This window comes from Elephantulus edwardii, unplaced genomic scaffold (assembly GCF_000299155.1).
Source record: "Elephantulus edwardii isolate Elephantulus edwardi_28Jun2011 unplaced genomic scaffold, EleEdw1.0 scaffold00233, whole genome shotgun sequence".
Taxonomy (NCBI): domain Eukaryota; kingdom Metazoa; phylum Chordata; class Mammalia; order Macroscelidea; family Macroscelididae; genus Elephantulus; species Elephantulus edwardii.
This window is the reverse complement of record NW_006399983.1, coordinates 4164655-4191689: the sequence shown is the minus strand read 5'-3', so window position 1 is coordinate 4191689 and position 27035 is coordinate 4164655. Positions and strand designations below refer to the sequence as shown.

At 40.3% G+C, this 27035-nt stretch overlaps 1 protein-coding gene across 1 annotated transcript in view; it reads right to left on the bottom strand.

The window, feature by feature from the left end:
• Nucleotides 1-27035, bottom strand: part of DNAH9 (dynein, axonemal, heavy chain 9) — a 623295-nt gene that overhangs the window by 296452 nt on the left and 299808 nt on the right. The window contains 3 exon segments of the mRNA XM_006898570.1: nucleotides 14744-14983; nucleotides 16137-16239; nucleotides 21642-21807. Of these exon segments, the coding sequence (XP_006898632.1) occupies nucleotides 14744-14983; nucleotides 16137-16239; nucleotides 21642-21807 (509 nt within the window).

The following is a 27035-nucleotide window of genomic DNA, read 5'->3' as shown; positions in this document are numbered from 1 at the left end:
GTCCTCTAAATTCAAACTCATCTGTATCTGTATCTGTATTTTCCTTACCACTTACCCTCTTTTCTTAGAGGAAAAGGGGTTAATGTCTGGTTTTTCACTGCCAACAGAATATTATCCAGGTTCATCAACATGATGTAAAGTCTGATCATAATATAATTCTCAATCAACTTCCTCAGGCTCAATGTGAATACAAATTCCTATAAAACCTGAATTCCTGTTATGTAAATTCAAATTGTTTTCTAATGCTTTTTGATTTTCAATGTTCACTTGTAAGAACCAAGCCCAATTGCTATGTTGAAGTCTTCTATGCCAGTCCCTCTCTCTGCCCAACAGCATGCTCTGTGATGTGCCCCATGTACCTCTTTATAAACAAACCTCTTGCCACTCCACTCATTGCTGTCAATTTAGAAGCAACTCACAACTGACCCTGTAGTGGGTTTCCAAGGCTGTAAATCACACAGGAGGAGAATGCCTATCTTTCTCCCATGGAACCACTGGTGGGCTTGAACTGTGAGTGTGGCTTAGCCTTTGGGTTACCAGAACAACTCCCTATGTACTATGGCACCAGAACTTCCTGAATATCCATTACAGAGAATTAATTCTTTTCTCAAATTTTTTTTCGCCTTTAAAAATGTGCTTCTTTCAGGTCATAGTTTCTTGAAAGTAGAGAAGTTGAGAGACTTTATTTCTGATTTAGTTTTGGATCATTTTATTACTAGGGGCTGGCATGGTGTCTGATACACAACAGACTAAATGAATTCTTGTTTAAAGAGCAAATAAACAAAAACTATTCATTGCCGTCAAGTCAGAACCAACTCAAAGCTGATGCTCCAGTGGGTTGTCAGAAGCTGTAAACTGCACGGGAGGAGATTGTCTATCTTTCTCCCATGGGTCAGTTCATGAATTCAAACTGTCTGCCATTGGGCTGGCAGCACAACTCCTCATTCACTAGGCCTCTAGAACTCTCCTAAAAGAGTGAGCATGACAGGCTGAAGAAATAGATAGGGTGCAATGGGCACTTGAGGAAATGGGGAGGTAAAAGTAACAGCTCAAGAATAGTTAACTATATAAAACACAATGTACAGAAGTGATTGTGTAAAACAAAGTGTACATGAAAGAAACAATATGTATGAATGATTATAAAAGAGTGAATTATATAAAAAAATAAGTTCTTAAAAAGAATGAACAAACAGACTTTTGTTAAATCCTTCAATCATCATAACATAACAATCATCATACTATGGAATGAGCTCAACTGATCAATTACAAAGAGAAGATGATCACCATACATGACAGTGTTGTTGTTGTTGTTTCCAAAGGCAAGCCATTTTGGAAGTGGATGTCTGTTTCCAAGCTTGGGTTTTTTTTTCTGAATTTTATTAAATTTTATTAGTTTTAATGAACATTTACAGGGATTTTGGGTTTTCATGCCTTCATTGCTGCACCATTCTCTCTACCCTCCTCCCCAGTTTGTTCTTCTTCCCCGCCATCCGAAAGTCTGTTTTAATTGTCCAATTGCCACAGTGCTTGTCAAAGCCAGTTCTGATTAATCTTCTTTGTCAGTGTGTCCTTTGCCATTCCCTATCACTCCTCCCTGAGAGAGACTTCACCCTTGATTCATAAGGAAAAGGGGATGGCGTATTCTCTTAGCTACTTCCTGCTGAAAAGGGATGCTGTGGGTTTCAGGGTGAAGATCTTCTCTCACTACTCTAAAGGGCCCCTTTGGCAGTAGGAAACACATAGACTATTATGGAGATTGATTTTGGAATTTAGATGCACTGTTATTAATTGTGCTTAGCCATACATGTTCATATCCCTGAAGATGTATCATGGGGGTGTTGCAACCTAGAAGACACAAATTTAACTAACAAGTTATAAGTACATGAGTCAAAAATTATGGAAAAGTAAAAGAAAAGATTCTTTCATTGTTTTACAAACCCTCCCCCAGGTCCCCTCCACCGTGTAGCCCTCGCTCTAGACTCCTGTGATGACAGAAATACTTAGTCACATATCTCTTTTACACAGTTTTCTCCCTCCTCTGTTTTAGTGCAGTATACATTATTGAACCCATCTTACTCAGTCTCTCCCCAACCCTGAGGTTAGTCCCATTCTACAACAGTGGCATCATGTAATATTTGTCCTTTTGTGACTGGGATATTTCACTCAGCATAATGTTCTCCAGAGTCAACCATTTTGAATAATATTGCATGAGCCAAGCTTGTTTTAATCGGGAAACTCCACCAAACACTGTCCACCATGGGTAATCATTATCGCATTTGGCACATCAGTGTCACAGTGTTTAGCATCACAGCAATCACAAGTTACCTCTGTACAGCAGTGCATAGGCCAGTGCTATACCATGTAGAAGAATGTTTGACCAAAACCAATTTAAACCAGACCTGAGTGCCACAGATTAAAATCACCCACCTTGGGCTTGGTGGCATAACTTTTTGTCCACTAGGCCAACATAGCTCTTTCTATGTTGTTGTTATCGCTAAGTGCCGTCAAGTCACAGACGACTCATAGAGACCCTATTAATGAAATACCTGAGCACTGTTCATAGAGTTTCCAAAGGCAAGGCATGACAGTAGATGAGAAATAATTTTATTACATTATCTCCATACCTTTTCAATGTATATGTGGAACAGATCAATTGGGAGGCTGGACATTAAGAGGAGGAGTGTGGCATCAGGGTTGGAGGAAAACTCATTAACAAACTGCGTTGTTCAAGTGACACAGCCTTGCTTGCTGAAACTGAGGAGGGCATGACATATTTGAAGGTCAAAGAAGGGCTACAGCCTTCCATATGGACTGAAGCTCAACATCAAGAAATCAAAGATTCTCACCACTGGGCCAACTTGCAGCATCATGATAGATAGTGAAGAGACTGACATTATTAACAGCTTCAGCTTGCTTAGCTCTACAGTCAACACTCTTGGTATCAGCAGTAAGAAAATAAAAAGCCAAATTGCATTAGGAAAATCTGCTTACTATTATTAGAGAGCTGGACAGTGAGTAAGGATGATAGAAGAATCAATGCATTTGAGTTGTGGTGCTGGAGAAGATTATTGAACATATCATGGACTACAAAGAGGACAAACAGGTCTGTTCTGGAGAAGATGAAATCAAGCTGATCCTTGGAGGTAAGGATTTTGAAGCTCCATGTGACGTACTTTGAGTATGCTGTCAGGAGGGATCAGTCCATGGAGAAGAACATCATAAGTATTAGCAATTAGACTAGTGTCTGGCCAAACAACTGAAAATCCCAAGCCAAGCTGACATAACATTAACCATCACAAGCACTATCCAGGATCTTGCCTTCCAAAATTTTATGTTTTACAATATAAATTCTCTTATAGCCAAACACTCAGGCTGACTGGCAGTCCAGGGCTGAGAAAATGTGAGCATGTCACAGCAAACTTTGCACTATTTTAGATCATTATGGATAGCACTGAGGAGGGAACAGGTAATGATCTCTACTTGGAGAAGTATCAAATTCTGTTCTGATTTGGGCAGAGTGAGGAATCTGGAGAGATCTGAATTACTGAGCTCAAGCTGGATAAAGGAGGAGAACAGTGAGCACCCAGCCATCGCCTTGAATCTCTTCTGCTTTGTCTTAGACAAGCTGGCAGGGAGGAAGGGAGAGGGGAACTGTGATCAAACTAGAAGTTTGAAGCTCCCTTCTGGAAAAGGAGGACTGTATTTTAAAGGCCATGTCTCATAGATGGAAGGGAGGTGGGAGCTCCAGGCAGTGTCCCCTCTCTCCTGCACCAGTGGCAGGTTGCCAACAGCTGGCAAGCTGCAAAGAGGCCTAGTTGAGAGACAAAGTGCCTAGGAGCTACACTCAGCTGTTCAAATTAGTAAAGAAACAGGACAGGGTAACAAGACTAGCAAACCCTGTTCTAGTATTTCCTCTGATTCTTCTTTAGGAGAATAACCTGGTGGTAATGCACTGCACTATCAACCCAAAGGCACACAGTTCGAATTCACAAGCTGCTTTCTGTGAGAAAGAAAGACACTCTCCTCCTGTGCAAATTACAACATCTGAAAACCTGCTAGAAGATCAGCCCTGAGTCAGTTCTGGCTCTATGGTTCATAACAGAAACAACAGTTCTTCTGTTATCACAATAACAAGGCTGGTATAGAAAACTCACATAGTCCTTCAGTGAATCAAATGGTTAACACACACAGATGCTAAGTGAGATGTCAAAAGTTTGAATTCACCTAGGGGCAACAGAAAAGGCAAGTGTTCTACTTCTGAAAAATCAGCTCCTGTAGATCCTATGTAACACAGCTCTATTGATGAACTGAAATAGATTCAAGTCAATCAAATAAAAATTGAAGCCACTATGAATTGGAATTGACCCCATAGCAACTGGCTTTGTTTGTGTGATAACCACTTAAACCGTGGGGACTTGAGGCTTGACTTTCTAGTTTTGAATCTCAACTCTATTGCTTACAGGTTATTCAATCCAGTCAGTGCACTTGTCTTTTAAAATTTTTATCTTTAAAATTTATTTTTTAAAAAGTTTTTTTTTAAATTTCACACTGATTTATTTACAAAGTATGACTATATTGTCTTTCACAAAAGATCCTTCCCATTTCCTTCACCCCACCTACCCATCGAATTGTGCAACCCTATGATTAACACCCTATAACTCCCCCATCTCTCCCCTTTATTTCCACCCTCTGCCCCTCCCCTTTGGATCCTCATTCTCATTCTACAATAATGATTTGCACTCATCTTTTTTCTTGCTCAGTTTTGGCATCTCTAAATTGCAGAAGCGAGTCTGTGGTGATGTGAACAATCAATGTACTCAGCTGCGAACTGAATGACTAGAAATTTGCATCCACCCAGAGAGGCTTTGGAAGAAAGGGTGGTGATCAACTTCTGAAAAATTAGCCATTCATTTCCTCAAAATGCTGAACATATAAATTCCATATAATCCAGCTATTCCATTGCTAGGAATATACCCTGAGACACTGAGATACAAATGGAGATTTGTACACCAATGTTCACAGAAGTGTTATTTACCATCACAAGGACATAGAACAGCCCAAATGTCCAACCACAATTGGATGGATTGAGAAATTTTGGTACATTGACATGATGGAATACTATACAGCACTCAGGAGTAACAATTTCAAAAATTACTACTTAACTTGGGTGGGACTGGAGATTATTATGCTGAGTGAACTAACTCAGTGTCATAAGGACAAGTACTGTATAACAGCATTATTATATAAATAGAAAGCTACCTAGTAAAATATGTATGAAAATTCAAGTGGGGAGGGTGGAAGCAGAGGGGTGAGGATGGGCAGGGGGAAAATCATAGTGTCTCACAATTTAGTGGGTGGAAGAAGGGGGAGTAAAGAAAATGGAAAAGATTGGGCAGGGATCTGCAAAGGCATGGTAATTATGGGCATAATTCAATGGTGATTAATTTTATAAAACATAATGAATGGGTCCACTTCCTAAACAACATACCTCTGGAAACTATATGAACTTAGAAAAATGACGACAGTTATAGAACAAGGTTCTGGTCCTTTGTTCATAGGGTCGCTGTAAGTCATGTTTGACTTGACAGCAATCAACAACAACAACAACAATGAATGGGAATGACTGTGTGAAACATAATGTGAATGAAGGATAGTGTGAAATATAATGTATATGAACTTTGTAAACAAACAAATATATAACATTTTTTAAATCTATGATATAGGAATATTACAAAAAACATGATACATTTGAAAACCAAGAGGAAATGTATAAATTCCATGAAACTCATGCCCTATCCAGATTGACACAGATAGATGTAAAACATTTGAACAGATCTATCAAAAAACAAGAAACTGAGCAGATCATAAAGACTCCCCCATCACACACACAAAAAAATCCTGGGTCAAATGGCTTCATGGCTGAGTTCCACCAAGCATTCAGAGAAGATTTATTACCAATTCTACTGAAGTTATTTCAAAAATATAGAAAAAGAAGGAACACTCCCAGAATCATTCTATGAAGCAACCATAACCTTAATACCAAAACCAGGCAAAGGTAGTGCCAAAAAAGAAAACTACAGATCAATATCTCTCATGACCATAGAGGAAAAATTCCTTGATAAAATCATATCCAGTAGGATCCAATAGTACATAAAAAAATCATCATGACAAGTATGCAAAGATGATTCAACATAAGAAAAACAATCAATGTAATTCACATTAAGAAATAAAATAACAAGAGTCACATGATCCCAGCAATTGATGCAGAAAAGGCATCTGATAAAATCCAAATACTTTCCCTGATTTTTTTAAACACTCAGAAAAAAATAGGAATAGAAGGGAATTTCCTCAACACAACAAAAAGTATATATGCAAAACTAAGAGCAAATATCATTCTCAATGAAGAAAAACTAAAATCTTCTTCCTTGTGAACAGGGACCATACAAGGATGCCCACTTTCATCACTCTACTGTATTGGAAGTACTGTTAATACAGAAAAGTAAGAGAAGGAAGTAAGGCATCCAGATCAGAACTGCTAGGACAATATGGCAAGAGAAGGAAATCAAAGGCATCCAGATCAACAATGAGGTAGTTAAACTGTCATTATATGTAGATGATAGTGTACACAGAAAAGCCCAAGGACTCAACAACAACATAAAAAAAAAAAACAACTGTTAGAGCTAATGGACCAATTTAAGTAGGGTGGCAGGATACAAGATCAATATACAAAAGTCAGTGGGATTCCTCTACAGTAACAAAGAAAACATAGAGAAGGAAACTAAGACAGCAATATAATTTACAATAGCTAACCACAAATTGAGATACTTGGGATTAAAGCTAATTAGAGACACAAAAGAACTTTACAAGGAAAACTACAAAACATCTCTGCAAGAAACAAAAAGAGACTCAAATAAATAGAAAAATGCTCCCTGTTCACGGAAGACACAATATAGTGAGGAAAAAAACACTCTCAACTCAAGATGGATCAGAGACCTGGGGGTAAAGCTCAAATTGATAAAGATCATAAGAGACAAAATGGGATCAAACTTAGAAGGCCTAGCCTGTGGAAAAGAGGCTGACAAATACAACCAGAAATGTATAGCCAGGAGAAGATAAAACTGAGGAATGGAACCTTCCTTTGTGAATCAAAACCTTTTCCCCAATGTAGTGAAAAGAAAGCCTACTGACAGAGAAAAACACATTTGGCAATATTATCTCAGAAAAGGGTCTCATAACAAAAGTTTACAGAGTACTACTAGGCCTCTAGAAGAAAAAAACAGATGATCCAATTACAAAATGGGCAAAAGATATGGGTAGAAAATGTTAACTACCATAATTCATCGATTTGTGTGGACATTGTCAAACAGGAACTTTACTTGCTTACTAAACCTTCCTTTTGTTGTCATGTAACATTGAGTTGCCTGTGACTCACAGAGACCCTATTTTCTGAACCCTGTTCTATACTGAGCCAGTCTCATTGTCTCTGATACACTTACTCCCATTAGCCCTCGTTCCTGTATCAGTCCAGCTCATCCAGGGTCTTCCTCCCTTGTGCTGTCCCCTCACTCTTCCAAGCATGATGTCCTTTTCCAAGGATTAGTTCTCCCTGGCAACATGCCCAAAGTATATGAGATGGGGCTTCAAAATACTTGCCTCCAAGGAGCAACTTGGTTTCACTCTCTCCAGGTCAGACCTGTTTGTTCTCTTGGCAGTCCATGGTATGTTCAATACTCTTTTCCAGCACCACAACTTAAAGGCATTGAATTTTCCTCTGTCATGCTTAGTCATTGTGCAGCACTCTGATACATAGCAAGTAATTGTGAAGACCACAGACCAAATCAGGTGCACCTTAGTCTCTAGACTGATATTATTCTTTAGCACTTTGCAGAAGTCTCTGACAGGAGATGTCACTAATGCAATTAATATTTTTATTTCCTGAGTGCTAGTGCCAAAAGTATTGATTTTGGAGCTGAGCAAGCTGAAATTGTTAACAACCTCAATTTCTTCTCCATCTTTCATGGGGCTATCAACTGGCCCTGAGGTAAGAATGTTTGTCTTCTTGATGTTTAGCTTCAATCCATATTGAATAATAATAATAAAATAATAAAAAAAATTCTGGGGTATGATTTAACTCACTCACACATCGGGCCCCCACAAGACACAACCAACCTTACAATAGCTGGTTATCAAAACTACAAATATTAAGTGCTTATATTGTGCTTACACAAAACTTATACTTGGACCAGAAGGCAGTCGTCAGAACAGAGCAAGGAAACACTGCATGGTTCAAAATTGGGAAGGGTGTGAGTCTAGGATGTGTTCTATCTTCTATCTTGTCAATCTATATGCAGAACAGTGTATCCAAGAGGCTGGGCTCTATGTGGCATCAGGTTTAGAGGTAGATTTCTCAACAATCTGTGTTATGTAGATGACACAACCATGCTTGCTGAAACTGAGGAGGACCTGAAGTGCTTGCTGCAGAAGACCAAGGATTACAGCCCTCAATATGGATTGAAGCTCAACATCAATAAAACAAAGATTCTCACCACTGGGCCAACTGACAACATCATGATAGATGGTGAAGAGATTGAGATTGTTGACAGCTTTAGTTTGCTTGGCTCTGCAATCAACACTCTTGGTACCAGCAGCTAGGAAATTAAAAGACAAATTGCATTGGAAAAGTCTGCTGTCAGAGACCTCTCTAAGGTAGTGAGGAGCAATGATGCCAGTCTGGAGACTAAGGTGCACCCGCTCCAGGCCATGGTCTTTGCCATTACCTGCTAGCGTCAGAGAGCTGGACAATGACTAAGGATGACAGAAGGAGAGTTGATGATATTGTGTTTTGGTGCTGGAGAAGAGTGTTGAATATAACATGCATGGCTAGGAGACAAGTTCATCCTAGAGAGGGTGAAGCCAGGCTGCTCCTTGGAGGCAAGGATTCTGAGGCTTTGTATGACATACTTTGGACATGTTACAAGGAGGGACCAGGCCTTGGAGAGGGATGCCATGCTTGGGAGGGTGGAAGGATGTTATAGGAGAGAAAGACCCTCAGTGAGATGGATTGATTCCATCTCTGGGGTAGTGGAGATACGAATGTTGGAGACAATGAGATTGGCAAGGGATAGAGCAAAGGGTTAGGGCTATTGTACCTAGGGTCACTATGAATTGCAAGCAACTTGATGGTACATAACAACAACAACAACATATGCATATTGTTTAAGGTCTCAAACCTGTTCCTGAGATGGTTTTGAAATTCAAGTTGGATAGAATCAAGGTCAAATAAATTTTGGTTCCTGTTAATTTGATTTAACCTTAATTAGCTTCAACTTGAACTTGCATTTGAGTAGTTGGTGGTCTGTTCCACAATGAGCACCTGTCCTAGTTTTCACAGCTGATATCAAGCTTCTTCAGTGATTCTTCCCACAGATTTAGGAGATCTGATTCCTATGTATGACATCAGGTGAAATCCATGTGTGTAGTTTGTGTTTAATGTTTCTTATAATAATTATTTGCAATTAATAAGCCATTGATTATACAGAATTCTATCATTCTGTCTCCAGCATCATTTATGTCACCAAGTCCACGTTTTCCAATTACTGAGCCTTCTTCCCCGTTTCCAACTACTGCATTCCAGTCAACCATTATTATTAATGCATCTTGATTGCATGTTCAATCAATCTCTAACTGCAAAAGTTTGTAGAAATCTTCTATTTTCTCCTCTTTGGCTCTGGTTGTTGGTGCATTTATTTACATGAAAGTGGTATTCACGGGACTTCCTTATATGCATATGGATATTATCCTGTCATTCACATTTTATTTCAAGATGGATCTAGAAATTACTTTTTAAACTATAAAAGCAACCCCATTTTTCTTCACATTTTCATCTCCGGTATAGTAGATCACCTGGTTCAAAATGCCCATGCCAAATCCATCTCATTTCCCCAATACCTAGTATGTCAATATTTATGTGCTCCATTTCTTTTTTTTTAATTTTTTTTATTTTATTATTATTTTTGTGTGCGTGTACCGTCAAATCAGATCTGACTGGTACAGGAGGAGATTGCCCCTCCTTCCCCAGCAGAGCATCTGGTGGATTCGAACCGTGCACCTCTGGGATTGTAGTTGCAGCTTCTTGCCACTAGGCCACCAGAGGTCCCCTTATGTGCTCCATTTCTTTCTTAACAATGTCCAATTTTCCTGCATTCATTCTTTTCACATTTCATATACCAAACTCTAGTGTATGCTTACAACTGTTCCTTCTCCTTTGTGCTTTAATATTTGAGGGGTCAGCCTCAGTTGCCATATCTGCTAGTCTACTCTAAGTGTATTCTACTGTACACAGGGTTTTTGAAGGCCTGTTATTATGGAAATAGATGATCAAGCCTTATTCCAAGTCCATCTTAATTTGAATGCTCAGATTTCAAACATTATCTGACATAGCAGCATTTTACAGAGAGAAGCAGGTGAAAAGACATTTCCCAATTATAGAAGCAACTAATAGATTCAGTGTTGTTCCCCACACTTGGCAAGTGTGTCTTTTTTTTTTTTTTAGGCAAGTGTGTCTTGACCTGTCCCTTTCCCTGCTCCACCAGCATTCTCTTCTACTCATGCCTACCCTATTCAATTTCTGTCTCCTCCAATCCAGCCCTTGATATGAGGCTTAGGTCTCAAGCCTTCTGTGCTTCTGTGATTTCAGATGTCTTGTGCCTCTTGCTGCTGGGCCAGTCTCTCTTGAGATTAGGAGTCTCTAAGTTCAGTCCTAGGTACTAGAATTAGGGAAGGTTCCTATCTCAGGCAGTTCTCAGGAAAAGTCCTTTGCCTTGAACTCAAATTGCTAATTGCATCAGGAAGTCTGCTATCAGGGATATCTCCAGAGTACTGAACAGCAATGATGTCAGTCTGGAGACTAAGGTGCAACCAATCCAGGCCACGGTCTTTGAAATTATGTGCTATGCATCAGAAACTGGACAATGATTAGGGATGATATAAAAAGAATTGATACCTTTGAGCTGTGGTGCTGGAGAAGAGTACTGAATGTACTATGGACTGCTAGGAGAACACACAGGTTCATCCTGGAGAGGGTGAAACCAGGCTGCTCCTTGGAAACAAGGATTCTGACGCTCTGTTGGACATACTTTGGGCATCTTGCAAGGCGGGACCAGGCCTTGGAGAGGGACATTATGTTTGGGAGGGTGGAGGGACAGCATAGGAGAAGAAGACCCCAATGAGATGGATTGACTCAGTTACTGCAGTAAAGGAGATTGGTGTGTCAGAGACAATAAGGTTGGCTCAGGATAGAGCAGCATCCAGAGCTGCTGTATATAGGGTCGCTATGTATCATAGGCAACTTGAAGGAATATAACAACAACAACACTGCATATTGTGAGGATCAAATAAAATAACTTACTAGACATAACGAGCTTAGTACAACCTTGTATATATCACTGACTACTCATGATATTGCATACTAGCTGATAACTTATGTAAGTTAAATTAGAATAATGTCTAACCCACAAGATTGCTGTATGATGATCAGGATTTCCAGGTGATAAAGGTTTGTGTAGACCAGAGCTAGAACTAGTAAGAAGAGCTTGAACCCATTGTTTTGGCCGCTGTATTAATCCATCTCACTGAGTTGTCTCCCTTTAGTTTTGCTTTTTGGCACAATGAGAATTTGATCAAAGAACTCTTATTTTTCATTTGCAATGGCAACACTCCACCTCATACTGTATGACATTTAAGAGAGACTTGAGGTTAAAAAAACCTTTCACCTAGTGAGTTCCTCCCCTTCCCACCCTCTTGTCCCCTTTCCTTCCTCTTTTGAACTTTTATATATATCTTACAGAGGATCGTGACAGGAGAGGGGTGGGGGTACCTGAAAAGATGGGGTCATAGTAGGCATAGATCCATGGTGATTAAATTTATAGAACATAATGTACACAAGTGATCATTTGAAGCACAATGTGAATGTAAGAATGAGTGAAACACAGAGTACATGAATGATAGACAATGTACATGAGTATTGCATGCAAACCAATATAAAACAAAAATAAAGTTATGTTCCATTTTAGTTGCCTACAACTCTGAACTTTGTCCTATCCTAAGCCAGTCAGTCTCACTGTCTCTGATAAACCTACTCTCATTATTATATCAATCCATCTTATCCAGGATCTTCCTCTCCTGTGCTGTCCCTCCACCCTTCCAAGCATGATATTTCTCTCCAGGGACTGGTCTCTCCTGGCCACATGACCAAAGTACGTAAGCCCCAAACAAACAAAATTAATACCTTTCACTTAGATTCTGCTTAGGTGTGTTTTCTGGTTTGGGGTTGAGATTGGGGTATGGCTTTTGTTCACAATAGGGTGTGAGATGATTGGATTTGGCCTCATATTTCAAAAGGCTTTTGGGCCCACGGGCCTCTTTTTTTTTAATCTCCCAAATAAAACAGGCTTTGAAGCAGGAGTGGCATCCACTTCCAAAAAAAGTTTGCCTCCAGAAACTCTATGAACTTGGAGAAAAGATGAAAGTTTTGTGCTCAAGACTTTCATTCATAAGGTCGCTATGGGTCATCTATGACTTGATAGCACTTAACAACAACAAAAAGACTTGACTGTGCTATCCAAATCTTTCCTAATTAACATTATTTTGCAGCTCAAATTTATGCCAACTCTACATATAACAGGACAACATACAGCTTGCCACTTTCTTCATGATCATATTTGGTGGCCTAGTGGTAAGGAATTGTGCTATCAACCCAAAGCCATGTGGTTTGAATCTCCAGGAGAAAGATGAGCAGCCAACTACCATCAGATTTATTGTCCCTGAAAATCTGTGGAGGGTCACTGCTGAGTTGTCTTGACTTTGTGGCATACTTAAACAACAACAATGGTGGACCCCACTGGTGTTTGACATCCTGGCACTGTAGCTACCAGCATTATAGATATTATTTCATATTTCCTTATGTAATCATTTTGACATTTGGCTGTAGGGTAGGGTTGGCTGTAATATCTATGGAAGCAGATCACCAGGCCTGGTTCTCCCTCAGGACTATCGGTCAGGTTCAAACTGGCAAACCTTTTGGCTCCCAGATCATCACAGACCATATACACCATGCAGAGAACTTGACTCCAGCATTGTAGCAATAGGCAACTCACTACAGAACTGTAAACTGACAGAGAGATGGTGGAATGTTCAATAAACATGTAAAATGGAACATGTCAGATGCTAATCAAAAAGTCATCAGTTTGAACTCTCCAGCTGCTCCTTGGAATAAAAGTGGGCTCTCTTCTTCTGTAAAGATTTACAGCCTTAGGAATCTGATGAAAGGTTTCTATGAATCAGAATCAACCCATTGGCAGGGATTGGGTTTGGTTTAGTAATGGTTAAGCAAAAACTTATTCCCTCCAGTCCTGGGGTCAGACAGGCATTGAGATGAGTCTCTCATGCTGCTTCAAACATCAAATACTTTTTCTGCCCAACAGAAATACAGACAAGAGGGGCAGAACAGATGGTTGGAAAGGTGTTCTTCACTCAGTTAAATGACTGATATTGCATGGGCAGTGTTTATTTCCATTGGGTGGATCACCATAATTTTGGGGCTGACTTGATGGCAGGTATCAACAACATATTTGCTTCATTATAGGGTCATGGTCTTACTCCCCCACCACTATGCTTGGAACTTTCCCTATGACACTGCTTTATGTAAAAAACATCTTTCCCCAATAATAACAACTTAGTGCTGCTTTGGAGAGGACTCCATGACAGAGGAGCTGCGGGCTCCACAAGTGAAAAGACTGAGGAGAGAGGCCCAGGGCTCAGACCTCAGCGTGCATTGTCCTCTAGAGATCAGAGAGTGGCTGCTCCATCAGCTGGAAGCAAGGTGCAGAGACAGCCATCAGTGTGTAAGAGAGGAGTTGAAATACTATGAAAATGACTTCTACATGGAATTTGAAGCACTGATATCATTGCAAGAGTTTGCAGATGGTTTCTTTGGAATTATAACATCATTTCTTCTGAGTTGAACTTGGAAAGAGAATTTGAGTCCATGTCAAAATGTCATAGAGTCCATGTGACCTGGGGAATTGTTTAGGGTGGGAAAATATCCTCACCTGACAGCAGAGCTACCTTTGAATGCTTTATAGGATATTGTTTTCATCCTAAGAATATTGGGCATACCATTAGAGACTAAAATAGTTGGGTGGTGTGTGGTGTGTGGTGGTTTTGTTTTTTTTTAATAACTTCATTAATTTCTACCATTTCTCTTCCTAGGCATTCTGGAATCATTATATTCAAGATATTGAGACTTTTCCAGCCCAAAGGAAACAACCCAGGAATGCATTATATTTCCTGAGAAAAATTTAATCTATATACAAAACTCTGGTGGCCTAGTGGTTAAGAATCTGCACTGCAATACTAAAGGCACATGGTTCAAGTTCACCAGCTGCTGCACAGGAGGATGGGCAATCGGCTCCCCTGTGGTTATCCGCCTCTGAAAACCTGCTGAAGGGGCAGTTATGTGTCAGTTTTGACTCGATGGTACAAAACACCAACAACATACAAAACTCTTAATATACTGAAGTCTTTCCTCATGAAGCCCACAGCCCTCCGCTTACCTATTTCCATTTACAACTCCTTATAAACTTTGTGTTTGCCTGAGTTTGGCTTCAAGTATTATTTTAATAAGAATGAGAGGGTCAGGTTCATCACTAAAGCCTCTGAGGAGTTTCACATCAGATGGACTCACCTGGAAAATGCTGGCGAAATCTCTGAGATTGAAGATGTAGTGGAATTTGATTGCAGTAGGGAGGAATGTGGTGGCAATTTTCTGGTGAAAGGTGAGGGCCAGATTGATCAGCTGGGGGACAGATTTCTGCAGCGATGCTGGGAAGTTTCCATGTTTGAGATGCTGAGATAAGATAGTGCTGTAGATGGTGGACAGGGCATCTGCTCCCGGAAAGGAGAGCACAAACACATTGAAGTGTCGCTGCACAAGCAAACAAAGAAGGAATGAGCGAGGGATAATGAACTGGACAACCCTTTTATTAGAATAAAAATAACTTTTTCTAAGTTTGGATAAAATAAACAAGAATTCTTATGAAAAACATATGCATTGAAGCCTTTGAGGTCTACCTTCTAGTCACATTTCTCATTGTTAAGTGCCAATGTGCCCACTATGACTTATAGTGACCCTATGAACAACAGTGACTGGGGTAACGGGAGTAGGTGTGTCAAAAACAATGAAGTTTTTTCAAGATAGTAGAGGGTTCAGAGCTGTTGTACACTGGTCACCATGTATCATAAGTGACTCAACAGCACATAACAACAACATGTACAACAGATCTGAACCTCGGCCTGTCCTGTCCCAGCTTCACAATCTGTCCTGCTCAAGTCCAGTGTGGTACTCACTGTGTTAATACAACATTTTTGTTGGTGCTGTTAGTTTAATATTTTTTTTTTAGCTACAGTAAATTGCAATGGATTGGTGACCCTAAAAACTGTGTTATTCCATCTTGTTGGGGATCTCCTTCTCTTTCTCTGATCCTCCACCTTTCCCAGCATGATGTGTCTCTCCAATGACTGGTTCCTCCTGAGAACCTTTTCATACGGAATTAAAACTTAAATTTATTTTACAGTCTAGGGTACGGCAGGCTTTGCTTGAATCTTGGGCCAAAGTTAGCAGTATAGTGACATCTAACGCTTTCATTTTTATATGACAGAACTTCAGGGAGAAGAAATTATATTCCCAAGGTCATGTGAATGCTCAGTATAGAATTCTACTTGAACCCAAGTTTAGCTCTCTTCCTACAATCTCATGCTACTCATCTTGGCCCAAAGTTCAAGCAAAGCCTTTAATTCCCTAGACTGTAAACTCAATTTAAGTTTTAATTCCATATGAAAAGGCTCTCTGAAAATACACTGGAGGGTCAGTTACAGTTCCAACTCATTGATACACAAAACAACAATATGACCTCTCCTAGCTTTACAGGCTTCATGAGTCTGGGTCAAGGAGTATCTGTTTGCTAGCAATGCAAATCAGCTTCCAGTATAATCGTTATGAGAGTCTGGGAAGATTTAAGGGCCAAAGTAACACTCATACTCAAGTGCTGAGGATAAAGGTGGCCTGAATCCTGACTTACCTGGAGCCGTGGGTTAATGGTGAAGCTGCCTGCAGTGGGATTCATGCAGGTAACATACTGGACATTCATGATCTCCTTCAGGGACAGCTTGTTCCTATCATACCTGGAACAGTCAATAGCCATGGATGAGAGGTGTGTGAGGGCCCAGGCAGCTGGCTTCCAAGGATGCCTTCCTTGTGTGTGGGTAACTAAGAAAACAAAACTAGATCATGCTTTGGGTAGAATATTAAATGATGCATAAAGCATTAAGAAAAGATGGAAGGAGTATACAGAGTCACTGTGCTAAAAGGAACTGAGTGACACAGAAGAATTTCATGAAACAATGTATGAGCAAGAGCCTGGGGTAATGAAGAAGTTCAAGCTGCTCAGAGGAATTGGCAGAAAACAAGGCCACAGGAATTGACAAAATGCCAACTGACATATCTCAACAAACAGACACTGCCCTGGATGTTGTGCTAAGAAATCTGGAGGATGACCACCTGGACAACTGATTGGAAGAGATCTATATTTATTCCCATTCCAAAGAAAAGTGATCAGAGTATGGAAATTGTTGAACAATATCATTAATATCACATGCAAGCAAAAGTCTGCTGAAAATGAACCACAAACGAATGGAACAATACATCTGACAGATCATCAGAGAACCGTCAGATGTACAAGCTAGGTTTAGAAGAGGCCATGGATTATTACAGCTAATATTAGATTAATATTGGCTAAAAGCAGAGAGTAGCAGAGGAATGTCTATCTGTGTTTCATTGACTAGGCAAAGGTATTTGACTGTGTGGATCACAATAAACTGTGGCTAACTAACTCTGAGAAAAATGGGAATGCCAGAACATTTGGTTGTGCCTGTGCTCTATACTCAGAACAGGAGGCAGTAATCAGAACCGAGCAAGGAAACATTGCATGGTATAAAATCAGGAAGAGTGTACTCAGGGATGAGCTGTATCTCCATTCTTTTTCAATCTTTTCAGAAAAGATCATCCGAGAGGTTGGGCTCTATAAGGAGCAGTGTGGCATCAGGACTGGACTCCTGTACTATGAACATGACACAACATGGCTTGTTGAAACTGAGGAAGACCTGAAGTGCTTGAGGACTGCAGCCTTCAATATGGATTGAAGCGTCAAGAAAATAAAGATTCTCACCACTGGGCTGATTAGCAGCATCATGACAGATGGTAAAGAGACTGGGATTGTTGACAGCTTCATATTGCTTGGTTCCACAATCAACATTTTTGGTAGTAGCAGCCAGGAAACCAAAAGATGAATTGCATTGGGAAAGTCTGCTGGCAGAGACTTCTCCAAAGTACCAAAGAGCAGCAAACAATGTCAGTCTGGAGACTGTGGTGCACCTGATCCAGGCCATGGTCTTTGCAATTACTTGTCATGTGTTAGAAAGCCAGACAATGACTAGGGATGAGGGAAGAACTGATGCCTTTCAGCTGTGATACTGAAGAACCGTACTGAACATACTGTGGATTACTAGAACAAACAGGTTCATCCTAGAGAAGGTGAAACCAGGTTGCTACTTAGAGGCAAGGATTCTGAAGCTCTGTCTGACATACTTTGGGCATGCTGCAAGGAGGAACCAGTCCTTGGAAAGGGGCATCGTGCTTGGAAGGGTGGAGGGACAGCGCAGGAGAGGAAGACCCTCAATGAGATGGATTTACTCAGTGACTGGGGTAATGGGGGTAGGTGTGTCAGAGACGATAAGTTTGGCTCAGGATAGAATAGGGTTCAGAGCTGTTGTACACAGGGTCGTTATGAGGCACAAGCCACTGGATGGTACTTAACAACAACAACAACAGATCCAATGGTGGGATTGAGAGAAGAAAAATTTTCCAAAGACCACTATGGAAATAATATCAGCAGAACAGACAGAGAAGGTAGAGCAAGAGCAAGATCAGGGGATGGCCAGTATCCCGGGAGCAAAAGGAAGCCGATATTTCCAAAAGGATAGCACAGTCATCCACACTGAGTGCTGCAAAGAGAAGAAGAAAGACACTAACTTGAAATGGCCATTTGATTTAAAATAATGATCTGATGAGTAGTTTAGCAGGAATAGTTTAGTAAGATGGAGGGAGAAAAGCCAAAGAGCAGCGGATTCTGAAATGAGAAATGAGGAAGCAGAAACAAAGCAGAGAAAATATGGCTAAAGAGAGGCAAAGAAACAAGAGTGAAAAAATTAGAAAACAAACAATAAACCCACAGCCATTGAGTCAATTCTGGCTCACAGAACAGAGTAGAACTGCCCCTTGTATTTGTGAGGCCGTGAAACTTTCTGGGAGCAGACTGCCTTGCATTTCTCATAGGGAGCATCTAGGGGTTGCATTGACCTTTTGTGAAGAGATTTGGGTAAGCTCAACTATTGATGTGAATGAGCACACCAGACATGAAAAAGGACTGAAGAAGGAAGAAGTGAGAAACTCAGTAGCAGAGGGAGAGTAGAATCAGATGTGATAGATGGTTAAGCCATAGAGAAGATATAACAGGTTGCCATCCATTCATCAGTTTACTGCCGTGTGGTGTCTTATGTGCTGCTGTGACCCTGGAAACCACACCACCTCAAATATCAGCAGGATCATGGAAGTCAGGCTTCAGAAAAGCCTGTACTTAGTCTCAGAAGATGAAAAACAGGTTAGGAAAAAAGTCCTGACAATCTACTTTTGAACATTACCCAATGAAAACCCAATAGAAAACAGAAAAAGGAAGACAGAAGTAGAATAGATGTATCTGGAAGTGCTGGATATGAATAGTGAATGTACTGAGCTGGCAAAAGAATGAACAAGCCAGTCTTAGAAGAAATACAATCAGAGTATTCCTTAGAAGTGAGGATGACAAGATTTATACTCATTCACTTTAAACAAATCACCAGAAAAAACGATACCAAGAAGAAGTCATCGTGTTTGGTAGAGGGTCAGTGGAAATGAGGAAAACCCTCAATGAGAATGATTCACACAAGAACTGCAACAATGGACTCAAATATGCCAACAATCATGAAGAAATTCAAGCAAACACATCAATGGACTCAAACGTACCAAAGACAAGCAGGGAATACTCTATTCAGTTATAAATAAGGCTAAATTGTCCTAGGTTGGAGCGGACTAGATAATAACTACCAATGACAAGAAGATGCAATGGGAGGTTTGAGGCAGAGAAGGATGCATGTTAAGTCATAGGAGATGAAGAAGCAAGACACTGAGATAGTGTCTGTGTAAACTCTGAAGATTAAACAGCAGAGGTGGGTCAGTGAGGGGTTTGAGGAGAGATGAGGCATGTAAAGGAAAAAAGAAAAAAAGAAACAGACATTTCTGTGAGTGGAAATAAAACACATTAAGGAAATATGAAGCAATCTTCAGGAAGTTATTATATCAAAGTTAAGGTTTATGAACCTCAAAGCAGGAACTCTGATGTGCCAGCAGTTAAGTATTTGGCGGCTTAGTGAAAGGTCAGTGGTCTGAATACCTGAATCACTCTGTAGGAGAAAGTTGTGGTATTCTGTCAAGAGTGTAGCCTTGGAGATATAATGTATGGGACGGATCATAAGAAACACAATGTGAGTGGAGTGCATTTGGGACGTGGGGGGGTGGGCAGGGCAGGGTCGGGGGGATTGTATACCAACGAAGAAGTTTATCTTTTGCTTTTCAAAGAGAGGAGAGAACTTGGAGGAGGAGGTTAAAGAAAAAAAGTGCAACAATGAATGAATGAAAACCCAAAATCTCTGTAAATGTTAATTAAAATTAATAAAAAGTTTTAAAAAATTCCCCCAAACCAATTAAGAGTATGTAATAAAAAATAAAACTAATCACCATTAAAAAAAAGAAACACAAAGTGATGAAAAAAAATTAAAACAAGAAATAATACATTAAAAAAATTAGCCTTGAAAACCATTTGGAGCAGTTCTAATCTGTTCTACAGGGTCACTATGAATCAGCATCAGCTCAGGGGCAATGGGTTTGGCTTGGGCTTGGGCTGTAAAAGCAAAAACCTAGGGTTTGTGAATTTAGAGTAAAACTGGTCAGCTTGACCCTGGTTTCCCCACATAGTGCACCTGCTCTAATAATGGTGTGGAGAGTATGGACAGTTGCACACTACACACAGGCTGCAGTATATTCACACAATGGATTAGTATGCGGCATTGAAAAACAAGGAACTCATAAATTATTATACAAAATGGGTGACCCTGGAGGACATTATGCTGAGTGAAATATTCAGTCACAAAAAAAACCACAACAACAAATACAGCATAATGCCACTGTTATAAAACAGGACTGACATGGGGTCTGGGGGAGAAACTGAGAGAAGAGGGATAAATAATCTACACAGCATTGAAACAGACAAGAGAGAGAACTGTATAAAAGGAATATATAATTAGGTATTGTTGGCATGACAAGAATTGAGAATAAGCTGCATGGTAAAGTGGTCTGGGAGGGACACTATATAACAACGAAAGATATTTTTCCCCAAAGAAAAAAAGCAAACTGAGGTGAGGGGGCGGGGAGGAAAATGTGCAGTAATGAACAATTGGAAACCCAAGTTCTTTATAAACTTTACATTAAAATATCAATTAAAAGTACAACAATGAATGAATGGAAATCCTAAGTCTCTGTAAACTTTCATTAAAATTAATTTTAAAAAGCCCAGGAAACAAATCTCAATTAAAAAGAATACTTTAGGAATAATCATGAGGTAATTCAAGTTACCACTGTAACTAGAAGTCTTCTAAATTCCCGCTTTCCACATGCCATTCTTTCACTCAGATGAAGTAGAAAAGAGAGTCAAATTTGTCTCGGATCACTGACTTTTTTTCTTTCTCTCTTGGAAAGTTCAGACCATTTGACATTATAAACTATTCAACTGTAACAGGTAATGTCAGATCCCAGGAGCTGCTCTGAAGAGGCGAAAGTTATTAAGAGCCCCTGCCTGCAAACACAGGGGCTCTGTGCAGCATTTTAGGCGCTATCTCTGTGTAAGCGGACAACTGCTGGCAGTAGTCAATCCGGCTTGGTGGATTTGATGAAGGTTTTTATAGGATCCCTGGGTGGTGGAGATGGGTAATGTTTCTGCTTGCAAACTAAAAGGTTGGAAGTTCAAGTCTACTCACAGATGCCATGAAAGAACTATCTGGAGATCTGCTTTCAAAAGGTCACATATTTGAAAACCCCACAAAGCACCCTTCTGTTCTGACAAGCACGTGGACTTGTTCTGAGTCAGAGGTGATTTGAAGGCAAGCCACTTCTGAAAGAGCCCTGGCAAAAGAAATGAAAACTTTCCCCCTCGACTGAGAGCTCAGTAGCTACTGCTGCTCTAACTATTCATGTGAATATTAGTGTCACTGTGAAAGAGCTTTCCAGAGCAAGGGGGGAGTCCTGGTTTACCTTGGGGTTGCACATCCGACAATGGAGCTGAGCTTATATTTGCGACTTCCTCCACGTGACAGTGGTCGCCTCTGCCCTAGCCTCACCCCCAGCCCCTGGTCCCCGTCCCTCTGCGTGCTGCTCTTACCAGTGGCCGTAGTCCAGATGCTGCCTGATGATTGTGTGGGGCTGCACTGTCCCGTAGGCATCCACCTCAGGCATGTTCATGTCATCGATAAAATAGATCAGCTTCCTGTTGCCTGGAGGCGCATAGTTCCGGCCAGCTTTCTTTTCTAGAGACTTTTCTAGGACAGCTGTGGAAAGAGCCGGTTAGTGGGAGAAGGAGCGTCAAACCTCAGCTGCCAGCATTGAGACAGCACAGCCGTCAAAGGCAAGCTTTGTACCTGCATGCATGCGTGCATACGTGCACGTATCCATGCACATGCGTGCACGTATACACAGATGGATGCTCACACGCATGCACATGCTCCAAACCAGCAGCAAAAGCAACCACCAGAATCAGGCATTTTGCAGGACTCAAGGTGAGGCCGGTGGCAGTAATGGTGGTGGAAGAGGCCCCAGGTGGTGGCTGTTGTTGTTAGATGCTGTCGAGTTGACCATGACTCACAGTGAGCCTAGGCACAATGGATCTGAACCTTGCCCTACCCTTTGCCATTCCCATCATCTCTGATTTGCTTGTACTTGTGTAAGTTATAGAGATATGCTGTAAAAGGTTAAAGCCAGTTGCCAACGGAATGGTTGGTGGTCTGAGTCACCTGGTCGTGCCTTGGAAAATCCACCATGGCAAACCGTGTGGAACACAGCTCTTCTCCAATGCACGTGAGGTCACTATGAGCCAGAGCTAACATACAGGTGCTGGTTCATGGGCAGCAGCACAAGCCAGGTATTGAGCATCTTGTGGACGCTGCTGCTTTTACAAACATTTATTATCTCAAGTACTCCTTATACTGCCACTCCGAGATTAGTATTACTGTCCCATTTTAGAGAGGAGGAAATCGAGGCTCAGAAGAATTCAACTTTTCTAAGGCACAAACTCTGATCAGTTAATCTTTAAAGCATTGGCACCTTCTCTCATACTTCCCAGTTTTCTTTATCCACAGAGCAGAAATAGGTCAAAGATAACTTCCCAGTGCCAAGTTCTGGTACCCTGTCTCCAAGGAAATCTACAAATTATCAGATCAGGCAGACCCACTTACAGCAAAGGAAAATGATTACCCAAGCTCCCATCACAGTGCCGGGTGGAGATGCCTCCCATCCTTTCTCAGTTAAAAGAATGGTTGGACATCTTAGCATTGTCCCCAGGGAGCTGACCACAGGGAATTTTCTCATAAGGGGAGTAGAGAATTTCCCACACACTCTTAGAGTCATGAGTGACTTGTTGCCTGCCTTCTGGTTTTCTGACCCCTAACCCAGCCTCTCATTCCCACGCATTCTAGAGATCCAGCCCAGAGCCTCTCTTTGGAGCTGTTTCTTCACTTATCAAGCCAGAGAGAAGGAAGCAAACAGCACAGATTTCCAGCCTGACAAGACTTGTTCAGAACAAATTTCAGTAACAGAGTGGAGATAGATACATTTTCCCCCAGTAAAGCAATTAAATATTTATGTATTGCAAGAACCAACACTTCCTATTACAGCTGGAAGCACTAAGAACCATCTGATTTCTTCTCTTGAAAAACAAGTTTGTAAACAAGGAGAGAGTGTCAATAGACATATGAAGGTGACAGATAGAAAGACAAGTTCCTTCAAGACGCTTGAATATTCTAATTTTCTGGTCCTGCGTCAAATCAAGTGTTTCAAATATGAATTAAATTTAAATTTAATTAGCATCCAATTAACATACACTATCAACCAATTAATCACCCAACACCTTCTTTCCCCCCTAAAGATATAACAACTATATATGAGATCTGTCAAGATGAAATATAATTAATGGGCTGCCAAGGACAAGCTTTTGAGAATGTTCCTTCGAATAGGAAATTCTCTCCTTAGGAAGGCCTACTTCTCTTCCTCTCAAGGCAGCAATATTCAAATCAATCCCTGGAATTAAGTAGACCTTGTAATTTGGGTTGATTAAACTCTTTAGACTTCTAAATGTCTGTTGAGGAGAAAAGCTTGTCACTTAGCCAGAAGTAGCCTTGGAGTGCATGAGGCTGTCTCACGCAGATGATGGTAAGTTCTTCAGAGATGGGGTTCTTTTGTTAGCTGCTGTGAGTCAACTACATCCCACAGAGACCTTATGAACAGGAGATCCGACTCTGCCCTACCCTGCTCCATCCTCACATCTCTGACTTGCTTGAACCCATTGTTTTGGTCGCTGTATTAATCCATCTCACTGAGGGTCTTCCTCACTTTTCCTCTTCCTTTCCCAGCATGTCTTTTTCTAAGGACTAACCCCTCCTGACAACTGGCCCAAAGTATGTGAGACTGTTTCACCATCTTTGCCTCTAAGAAGCACTCGAGTTGCACTTCCTCCAAGACAGATTTCTTTGTTCTTTGCAGTACATAGAACATGTATCTTTCTGAGATCACATGAGCCTTTCTGAGATCTCCCATTCCAGCTCTTCTCCAGGGTTCACCATTCTAGTGACTTCTGCAGCCTTTGAACGTCTTTGCAGCCAGCCTGTTCTACACTGACCACCTCACATGCACTATTTTGGTTTTGGTGTTTTGTTGGGGTTTTTTTTTCTTTCTTGTTGTGTACCATCGAATTGGATCCACCTGGTATAGGAGAAGATTGTCTCTTCTCCAGTGGAGCATCTGGTGGATTTGAACTTGTGCCTTTGGGATTGCAGGGCAGCTTCTTGCCACTAGGCCACCAGAGCTCCCGTCACACTAGTTTCTTGATCCCAGGAGCCCTATCTTGTATTCTCACTGCCTTTAAAAAGAAGCTGTTAATTTAACAATGACATTATTAAAATGAGGAAATTTGGGACTCAGAGAAATTAAGGACTTTTGCTCAAGGTCATATAACTACTGAATGGCAAAAACAGGATTTTAATGCAGGTCTCCCTAACTTTGGAAGTTCAGAGAAGCACCCTTGCAAACTGCTTCTTAAAGTCAGTCAAGATTACGGCTCTTGTCCTTGAGAAAGCTCCATCGAGGTAACCATTGCCTGCGCCATTTTTTTTGACACAGATCACCAGCATGATTAATCATGCCCTCCTTTGCACTGACATAATTTGTGTATTTGTGCTTGAACTTATTTTTCATTCACATTATAAACTTTTTCATGTTTTGAGAACTTTTCTGCTGTAAACATCTTACATTATATTTTTCAAAAAAAACAGGCTCTGTATGATTATAAAGTAGTACACATTCATTATAAGAAAAAAAGTCAAAGCACAAAAATTGCAATGGTAAAAAGTCTCCCCCAGTTTTGTCACCCAGCTCCACTTCTAGTCAGTATTCTGCTTTATTTCTGTCTGGTCTATTTTCTCCGATGGCTCAATTAACTTTTGCTTTCACAAAATCAAATTTGCACTGCTTCTACGTATGAGATTTTTATTCACTCAAAATGTTGCATTCCTCTTTGTATGAGAATAAATACCTTTCTAAAGCATAATTTTAGATTGAATAAATACCTTTCTAAAGCATAATTTTAGATTTTGTATTGTAATTTATATTTTGGATGTATCATAATCTGTGGAAAGCCTTCTCTGTTAAAAGAAATATATGTTGTTTCTAATTGTCTTATGCTTTGAAATCCCACTATTCTAGTAGAAAGCCTTCATTATAAGAAAACAAATCTTTGGTGGTTTAACTTTGTGTAATCTCTATTTCTTTTTTTATTACTGCAATATACACATAACAAAGCAGATAGTTCACAAATTTCTACATGTACATTTTAATAGTATTGACTCCATTATTCAAGCTTTGTGGCCTTCTCATCCTTTATTCCAAATTATCCCACCACTATTAACATGCATTCAACGTACTCTGAGCTAAACTCCTACCTTCCCCACCCCCCGCCCCCCACCACATCCAGACTTCCTGTATGTTAAAAACAATCCCTGTTTGCTTACACAACTAGCTTTGGCTTGGATATTATTTAAAGCCAAAAAGCATTAGCAATACAGTATATATATGGGTTGAGAAGATTAAATGAACTAAAAAGAGAAGAACCCTAAACACAATGTTTAATAAGGAAACAAAATCACTGCCCCTGACATGGTTCCAACTCACCGTTGAGTCAGTTTCCAAGGCTATATATTCTAACAGGAGGAGACTGCCTATCTTTTTCCTTGGGGAGAACTGCCAGAAATGCAGGGCCTCCCAGTTAGTTAGCAGTGTGCCTCTCTATGAATTACAGTACCACAGCTCCCTGACACAGTGTTTGGCTCACTGTAAACAAAGTGAGTTCTTTCTAACTGGTGGGCTATCTAAATGCCTGAAGACACAGCATCCAATTGCATTTCCCTCCTCACTTTTATAGTTATTAAAAATTTTAGAAAACATACCGTGAACATTTTGATAACTTTTACAAGAAAGAAATAGATCCCTCGACTACCCTTGTTTCCAACAAATCAGTTTCCCTCTTTGTCATTAACTTTTGTTCAAAGTTAAAAATAGAACATAATGCAAATAGAAGAATATTTCTTTTCTTTTTACTGTGTATGGAGGAGGAGTGTAGCAGACAGAACAACATATTGCATCCTAGGGTTGTTTTTGAAGGACTATAATGTGCAGATACTCTTAAGAGGTTTCTATTATTCTGCAGCAGATGCAGATGAGAAAGATATCACACCTTCATAGTCAATGCTTGAGGGAAGCAGAAGAAGTCGAGAGTGGTGGGACTTTGAGACTATTCCTCTGAAGGGTGGTCCTAGGTTGCCCACTCCTGTACAGGGTGACACTTCCATTTCATACTTAAAAGGAGCTCTGATAACCAACTACATAAGGTTTAAAGAGCAGCGTTTGCAGAATATTAGACATTAGAAGGCAGGAAGAGGTGGGATCGAAGGACTAATGTAAATAAAACTTACAAGGATGAAGAGGAAGAAATGCAGCTATATTTTGGGTATCACAGTTAATGTTATAAAATATGTATGAATGATTGAATGGAAAGCAAATTTGTTTTGTAAACTTTCACTCAAATCACAATAAATTTTTTTAAAACAAAATATACAAACTTGAAAAAGAGTGCTACATTTGTAGAAAAATAGTTGAGACTCCAGAGGCAAAGGGAATGAAATATAGGAGAAATGCACATATCTCGACTTCCTCTGTTATTGAACAATATCACTAATATTGCATGCAAGCAAAACCCTGCTGAAGATTATCCAAAAACAGGTGGAGGAGTACATTGACAGAGAACTGCCATAAGTGTAAGCTGGGTTTAGAAGAGGCCATTGCCACCTAGGACTAAAACCAAAGACTATAAAGTTCATTACAGAAAAGTTAGGAACAACACTAGAAGTCCTAATCCACAACATAAACAGTCTTCCCAGTATCCTGGGAAACCTACAACCAGGAGAAGACAACATAGATGAATGGGATCTTCTAAGACTCAAATCCCTATGCA